The following is an 8,869-nucleotide window of genomic DNA, read 5'->3' as shown; positions in this document are numbered from 1 at the left end:
CATCACAGTAGTGGTGGAGTACTCAAGTACAATGCAGTATTAATTCCAGTATTAATACTGAAATGTGGAACTTTATAATCTAACTAAAGACCTTTAGTTCAGATAAGCAAAAACTCCCGAAAAAAAAAAAAACCTTAGATGCTACGTGATTAGAAATGAATTTTTTCAGAACTCAAAAATGAGTTGGTGATTATTATCTCTGCTGCTCATCTACATTCCAGCTCAGCTGACTGTTTATCTGCCTCAGTGGAAAGTTTGAGTCATGTTAAAGCACCAGGATGGAACAAAACAAAGTCCAAAATGAACCGAGACGCTCCGGGGTTTACAAAAGAAACTGGCTTAGAGTCAACAACCATGGAGGAAACAGTCAGAGAAGTGTTGAGTCTATAAATAGACACCCTGACCCATTCCCTACGGATGCCTTCAAGTGCTCCTTGTAAGGATGACCTACTTTCATCTTTTAGAAATCACATATACAACTTGCTGCTGCTGCAGCTGCTAAATGCTGGTTTGTTTGGAAAGTAGATTGCTGTTTATTTTCTTTTACAGCCGAAATTCTGCGGAGCTGCTTTTGCATGAAGGAAGAGGTGAACATACACGTCATGCCCTTAAATGATAGTGAATGGCGCCAGGATGCAACTGGAAACCACAACAAACATCAGGCTGTGTCATAAAGCTGCAGCACAATTAAACAGGCCCAGCCCCTTTAACCACCAGTCTACATTCACACGTCTTCTCTTAACCCCTCGCGTTGTCCTCAGGGTCACATGTGACCTGCTTTCAACGTCTCTGTGTCAGAAATATGGGTTTCTTTCAACCAAACTGCCCAAAAATAACATGGATGGTTCCATAAAATTCTGAAATAGAAATTAGTGATCAGTATACTTCCATTGAATTTGGGGTGTTTTATTTTAATTTTATAGCATCTGTGATCAAAGTATGTGATAATCCATGAACATACTGTATATTCCTCTGATCTTAACTATTAGTCAAAATAATTCATCATTTCTGCTTCTTTTTTTTTAGTCAAACAAATGTATCATAATTTCATATAAATGAGGTTTATTGACCATTGTAAAATTTTGACAAGGGCCTGGTTGACTGGAGGACAATTTGAGGGTTAAAATACTGCTAAACCGTGTTAAATTGTACAAATGTTTTATTGACAGCTACTGACAACCGGTGTCAAAGCCTTGTGCGTGTGTCTGCATATTTGGCCAATTAACATTCGTTCTCTGGGTGAGGACGGTCTTCATAACACATAGTCATTTGATCCATTGTTAATATAGAAATATTGATTAGCTTCAAACTGCATAACATTGGATGTAACATTGAAAACAAACACCTTAGACTTGATGTTTACTGTCATTGATTACACATCTCAAGAATCGGTTATTTGGTTTTCAACCTTATGGAAATGCAAGACCAGAAAGCGAGGACCTCCTGAAACTAATAGAGAAATAGGTTCAAAAGTCAAAAACAATTGTTAAAAAAATGAGGGATACATGACTTGTAGTTAAAGGTCCAATGTGTAGGAATTTCTCCCAGCTAGCGTTGAGATCATATATCGCAATCAATTCTCTTGCGCCACACAGTTCAAAGTACGTATTACAGCTACGGTAGCCTTCACGTTTCAAAAAGCTGGTCTCTTGCTCTTTTCAATCTCCTTTTTCTTTTTCTGGGCAAAGAAGAAGACTCCTGTTCCTGAAATTTGGATTTTGAATATATGTGGTCCTCCACGTTTCCTTCTTCAAACTTGCCGGGGTCAGGAAGCTACGATACCCATTAGCAGCGTTAGCAGCACCTGTGAGTTTATCATGTGACGGCGAAAACGCGAAATGCGGAGCAGCATGTCCTGTATGTCCCTTACTGGCTAACGTATTTCAAGATGGCGCATGAATATGGAGCGTCTACAACCGGTTCACGCGAATGCAAATGTAAAATTTCAAGCCAAACGGAATACTTGGAATTGACCATCAATTCCAAGTATTCCGTTGGTGGTAAATATTCATGAAAAAGGACAAGTTTGTGAACGGGCAACACAGATTTTGATAATCAACTAACTAAAAACGTTACACACTAGGCCTTTAAGGTGCTCAAACTTACAAACACACACAGTCGTGGTCCTTAAAAATCGGTTAGAGGTTTAACACACTGCTAACCAACATACTGTGACAACGACATACACCAGAAGTGCCAGAAAGCTGTTAATAACAAGGGATCATCTTTACCATTCTATAATGTTAATTGTGGCAACAGTCTCCATGCTTTCTGCCTGCTAGTGCAAATGTCATATTTTGGCAACAAGGTAATTTTCCAGTCCTACCAACCAGTGTTTGTACTATAGAGAGAAAAACTGTCAGAAGTGCAAAAGCAGGCCACACCCTCTGGTCTCACTCTGCACACATAAACCCAACAAGTTGCACGCATACACAGTAACACACTCCACCGCCCATTTGGCCTCAGGCAGAGGCAGTGTAAGTATAATCACACATAACACTGTAACCATAGTGACCAGTCGGGTACAGACCTGAAGTGAAGTCATGTTTGTTTTTTTTTGCTTAAGAACAACTCGGCTTATAGAACCATACTCATCCGATTTAGCACGATTTAAAAGGTGCAACATATTAGAGTAACAAAAGAGCAGTTTACATCTCCCATGTTCTCCTTTAATGCCAAATATGTGTGCAGACAGTGAACAGGATTGAGCAGACATTCTCCTTTACAACCCTTCAAGTAGCATGTAAGATTTGACTGCATGCTTTCCTCATTGCCAAAATCACATTTTTGATTAAAGTATTTAGAATTTCTGATTTGACAACTGATGCATTTTAAGAAACAATTAAGAAGACTCCAGGTGTTATATATGTTATATATGTACAGTATGTTATAACATTTTTAGATGCTTTTTAAAAACATTTCTGGGCAGAAGGTCACATTATTTCACTACAATAATCGTTATTTTAAGTTTATTTTTAATTTTTTAAACGCCATAGCCTTCCACTGTGCAACGCATTGTACCATCACTGTATAATTGCTGTTCAGACATTTGGTATCCATTAGTGTTTCTGCCACCATGTTCACGTCATGTGGGATGGAAGCGGGGTGATGGGAAAGGTTTCCATGGTTACAGCTCACATGTTTATACAGCATCTGACAACTCAGGGCGGTGATTACAGTGTGACTGATAACAAGGGAAACGTGCACATTACACTTGTATGACAGGATAAGTTTGGATGTAAAAAAAAAAAAATTCATTATAATAGCGGCATCATTTTAGCTGCCTTTAGTTATGGAATTTGACTGATTTTAAGTCCCCTGTGTTTGTTATTTCCACACACTTCCACACTGTATTCCTTACCAAAATTTGAAAACCCTGTCTCTATTCCCTCTTGTTGTCATGATGGTTATTTCATGCCATTGATGGTTATTTGTTTAGGCTTACAAGTAGAAAGAAATACAGATGTGGCGACGTCAATATGTGAGTTATGTAAATCACATTTCCCCCCAACACTCACTCACTTTGCTTGCTGCCAATTTGCTATTCCCTAAAAAAAAAGATCATTTAAGATCTACAGGAGGAATATTTTGCATTACACAGCTACATAGGTATTTAGTTGTGAAAAAATACATGCATTTCTGTTGTTTTATTCTATTGTTTATTCTATCGTTTAAGGGGCTTTTTTAACCTCTGGCCAGGGCCAGATGAAAATGAGCCTAACACACACACACACACACACACACACACACACACACACACACACACACACACACACACACACACACACACACACACACACACACACACACACACACACACACACACACACACACACACACACACACTTCAATCACTACAATCCCATAACTATTAATTTCTTACACTGCACTGTGGCTTTCATTCTTGTATATTCTATTTTTTTCTATTCTAGCTTGCTTTTATTTTCTATTCTCCTATTTAATTCCATTTAAATGTCCTTTTCTGGTGTTTTTCTTTTGAACTTTGTCTCGATGCTTTTGGTGTTTTATGTACAACTTTGAATTGCCTGTTTGCTGAAATGTGCTATACAGTAGGCCTATCAAAATAAACCCCTTCCCTTGCATTGCCTGGATGAATAATGAGCATCAATGAGCACTTTCATGTAAAAAAATACATTAATATGTAATTAATTAAATAATAATAATAATAATAATAAAAATTAAACCTAACTGCAAATAAATCCATGTTTAGGTTTAGATCAGTGTACTTTTATGAAAGAAGGTGAAAAACCAATAGGGAAATTATATTTATATTATATATATATATTTATATAATTATATTTGTTTTAAATGTGGTCATGAATTATTGTGTTTAAAACATTCAGATTAAAAGGACAAGTGCTGTCTAATTGCAGAATGTGCATTCTTGTTTGGTTATCAATCTAAAAGAATAGCATTTCCAACGGCACTTGAAAGCCTCATTACTGTGCTTGGGACTGACATAAGCCTGCCGTTTGACCTCAGCCGTGCGGCTGCTAAGTAACCTAATTCACACCGGTGACAACTCCATATATGGTGCAGAGATGACGCCATCACCATCAGCGCTGTGCACGGGTACAGAGAAGAAGAAGGGCAGGGAGGAGGGGATGCGGTTGCGCGTTCGCGTCATGGCTTTTCCGCTGTGCGCGTCCCCACAGTGGTTTACTACAGGATGGACCATATATGGAGGCTGACCGAGAGTGCGAGTGAGTGACGTGGTGGGGCGTGTGTATGTGTGTGTCAGAGAGAGAGAGAGAGAGAGAGAGAGAGAGAGAGAGAGAGAGAGAGAGAGAGCAGAAACTCCAGAAATTGGAGACACCTTCTCCCACGTAAATTCTTCGAACTGCTGCTGGCTTTTTTTTTTTTTTTTTTTTTTTTTTTTTTGCCAGAATGTAAACATGTCTGACATAATCTCACTCCACGCTTTTCTTTTTCTCCTTCTCATATTCACAAAGTCACTCTAATACCTTCCATTACAACACTTCCTTCAACATTGCGCAACGAATTGGTCTTGCTCGTGTTGTCGTGGAAGTCTATTTTAAGACAGAGTTTGGACTTTGTTGTATATTAACCCCTATGTGAAACTTGCTTTTATACGGTCAAATATAATTACCCCAAAGAAACGTTGCCTCACAATAGTCTATTCAATTTATAATTTAAAAAAAAAATCTTATTTTGTAGAATATTAGGCTAATTGTTGCTGAATTTATAGAATTTATTACAGAAACTTGAATTCATCATCTAAACAGATCATCTCTTATAGATACTTTACGTTTCATTGTTTTAGTATTTTTGCTAATTCACATAATACTTTTTGCTTTTCTGTGAACGAGCTGTGTCTCTCCTGGAATAAAGTGTGCTATAAATAATGTTTTGCCTGCACGCTTGCTTGCTTATAATCTTGATTTAAGTGCTATTTCATGATATTTATATAAGAAGACATTCTATAAGATAAGACGTCTATTAAAAATAATGTAACCCCAATAACAAGAAAACAATCTTCACATCTTCCTTCGTGTGCACAAGGAAGCTAATAAAAAAAACTGCTGAAATTGAGGGAGAGATAATAATAAAATATAGATACTTCAGGATTACATTTGCTGCAGTAGCGAGACATTACTTGCAGCAGAAGCAGAAATCTAAATAATAAAAGAGATCAACTGTGAGAAAAACGGTAGACGGAACAGATGGTGTTTGTGTGTGTGTGTGTGCATGCGTGTGTGTGTCTGTCTGTCTGTGTTCGCTGCAGCTACAGCAGGTGTGGGCGGCGCCTGTTTGTCACTTACTGAGGAATGAAGTCCACGTTACGTCAAAGAGGAAATAAAACCACCCTGCTACTTGAACGCTCTCATTTTTCTGAGTCTACAACAACTGGTGAACAGCTGAAGACCGAGCTTAAGACAGATCAAAAACTAAGAAACTAAAGTCTAACTTTAGACAGATAGGCGAAACTCATCTGCCTGCCTTTTGGTGAAAGTGCCAAAAACAACAACAACAACCGTGCGCAATTACGCATAGATAAGAACAATGAGTGCCACAACCGCTATGGAAGTGAACGTCGAAGCCAGACGGATCCTGGCCGTGTCGATAAGCAAGCTGTACGCTTCCAGGACCCAGAGAGGCGGACTGAGACTCCACCGGAGCCTTCTGCTCTCCATGGTCATGAGGTCTGCCCGGGACATCTATCACTCCTCTCGGGAGACCGAGGGGCAAACGTCGGAGGAGCCGATGGAGACCAGCTCCAGCCCGGTGGAACAAACTGTGTTACCCGAGCCTCAGCCTGAGCCCCAGCCGGCACTGAACTCAGTCGAGCCGCCCACAGAGGAGCCGGACAGCGAAGGAGAAGAAGAAGAAGGGTGTGATAGTGAAATCACAGAGGACAAAGAGAACATGAGCCCGACGAAGCAGTCCAGGAAACGCCGGGGCAAGGCGTCGGCGGCGCCTGACTTCCTTCCCAGCAAGAGGGCGAGGCTGGAGCCCGGGGAGGAGAGGTATGCGGCCCCGATGGGCAGCTGTCGCGCCGGGGCCGGGGACTCCCTGAGCGCCCTGTCTTTAAATCGGGTAATACCTGCCTTCTGAACAGATGGAGCAAGGAAATAGCCTCCATTGAGACTTTGGAGTGAAGTGATTCTGAACTCCTCGTTAACCTATAAGGGCGGTTTGACCTCCCCCCCTCCCCGCCGCCCTCATTGCACACCAATGAGCTGACCTACATCGGCGGGTCCCGGGACAGAGGGATCGCCGGGACCACGGTGCGAGCTCTCCGGGTGGATCTGAAAGTGCCTGCCGGGCTGGTAAAGCCCTTTACAGAGATCATCAAGCAGAGAAAGGAGAAGAAACTGAACCCGAGTCGTAAAAAAAAAAAGGAGTTTACGGCCGGAAAGTTTGAGGAAGAAACTGAACGGGAACTGGTTGTGTTGCCTTTTGTTTCCCGGTGATTCACCTTCAGTAAAAAAAAAAAAAAAAAAAAGAGTCCAAACAAGTGACTGTCGCTGACTCAAAGTGTGTGTATGTGTGAATCAGCAGAGAGTGACATGAGTCAGTCCGAGAAGAAGTGCAGTGGTTGAGCAACACACACACCCACACACACATGTACAGGACTACCGGGGAATTTCCTGTCTGTATATACCGGGATATCAGACTCAACCACTGAAAGAGGAAGGACAGTTTTGGCACACTCATACTGTCACACACTCACACTAAACTGCTGCTGTGGACTTTTGAGAAATCATACTACTGCTATGGGGACTGTCCTGTATACTTTGTTCACATGGTGCTTTGAGAAGAAGAGAAAACAAAACAAACAGGCTGTCCACATGGTGTTGGAAGCCCAGTCATGTAAACTTTCTGTGTATTTATGTCACTGAAATGTTCTTATTCTTATCAGCCCTGTGTCAAGAAAATAATATTACCTCACATTCCAAGCTGCTTTTTTTTGGGATTAAATTAATGGTGTACATATTTGTAATAAACACTTTGAAAGGTATACCTCGGTTGTCCTGCTCTCTTTGTTCATGTAGTTATTCAAGGTTGAGGTGATGTTTAGAGTTGCTGATTGACTCACACACACACACACACACACACACACACACACACACACACACACACACTCTCTTGGAACCTCTCTCACACTCCCTTCTTATTTCCACATTAAAGATCTAGTGGTCTATATTTGGCCACAGTTTACCGGGTCAATCCTTTTATAAGAGGGAGGATGTCTGTACAACCCAGCGCCAGTCTGGCTTGCTGCCACTAATCTCATGCTTAGAGTAGGGAACACACACACACACACACATTCAAAAAATCAAACAATCTCTCTCTCACACACACACATGCAGCTTCCAGGGTCCTAATATTTCCTGTGGATTACGGGCAGAATTCTGAATCACATCCTTCCTTCCCAACATGACCTGACACCGATTAAGAGAGGGATAATAAAAAAAAGGGTTATGCAAGAAAGCAGCTGGGGCCAAACACGGCTGCTGAACAAAACAAAGAGCAGCAGGTAGTGTTTATAGCCTGAGAGCCTCTTCTTCATCATCATCATCATCATCAGAAGCAGCGGCTTCCTGCCAGATGACTGGCAATGATGGTGGTGTCGTTGATCCGGTTGATCCGGTCGTTCTGGTCCCTCAGGTTTTCATCACCCTCCTTGTGTTTATTGTTAAGATCTCAGTTACCATTCTCCTCCTCCTCCTCCTTACTTCTTCATTTCCTGCACATTACACGCAGCGTCTGAGTCCAAAAGAGGAAGCATTAGAGAACAAAATGAAGAAGAAAAGCAGTGATGAAAAATGATGCTGACAAGATGAGAAAGAACCGAGGAATGAGGATGATTTCATCCCTTAAAAGGTCAAACGAAATGCTTTCTTCAGTCTCCCTAAAGGACAATTCTAGCTTTTTGTTTTTTGTTTTTTTGTACACATTGAGTCTTATTAAATAGTTGTGATCATCGTTTCTGTCAGTTATAATGACATTGTTTTTTAGATTAGATTAGATTCAACTGTATTGTCATTGCACAAGTCAGGACAACCAGTACAACGGAATGCAGTTTGACATCTAACCAGTAGTGCAATCATTAAAAGAGCTTTTCCTTTATAGCAGTGCTTAAAAAAGACATAAAACACAGAATGCAGTATGATCATGTTTAGTCCATTATTAAAGTGCATTAGCAAATAAAGTGCATAGAGTTCTGAGAAATCAGACAGTCCATAGTCCATAAAATAGTAGAGACAGAATGCAGTATGACCATATATAGGGAATTGTTGAGGTGCATTAATAAAGTGCATAGTGATAAGAAGTAGTCAGACAGTCCATAAACCATGTGCAAAAGGAGAGTGGGCGAAGCGGG

General features: G+C 40.7%; 1 protein-coding gene across 1 annotated transcript; it reads left to right on the top strand.

The window, feature by feature from the left end:
* Nucleotides 1–5,806: 5,806 nt before the first annotated feature.
* Nucleotides 5,807–7,504, top strand: ier2b (immediate early response 2b). The gene has a single exon (XM_028604077.1). It carries the CDS (start codon nucleotides 6,046–6,048, stop codon nucleotides 6,595–6,597), a length of 552 nt encoding a protein of 183 aa, XP_028459878.1. The 5' UTR covers nucleotides 5,807–6,045; the 3' UTR covers nucleotides 6,598–7,504.
* The last annotated feature ends 1,365 nt before the right edge of the window (nucleotides 7,505–8,869 follow it).

This window comes from Perca flavescens, chromosome 2 (genome assembly GCF_004354835.1).
Source record: "Perca flavescens isolate YP-PL-M2 chromosome 2, PFLA_1.0, whole genome shotgun sequence".
Classification (NCBI taxonomy): Eukaryota; Metazoa; Chordata; class Actinopteri; order Perciformes; family Percidae; genus Perca; species Perca flavescens.
Note: the sequence above shows the minus strand (reverse complement) of the source record. Positions and strands in the feature narration are given on the sequence as shown.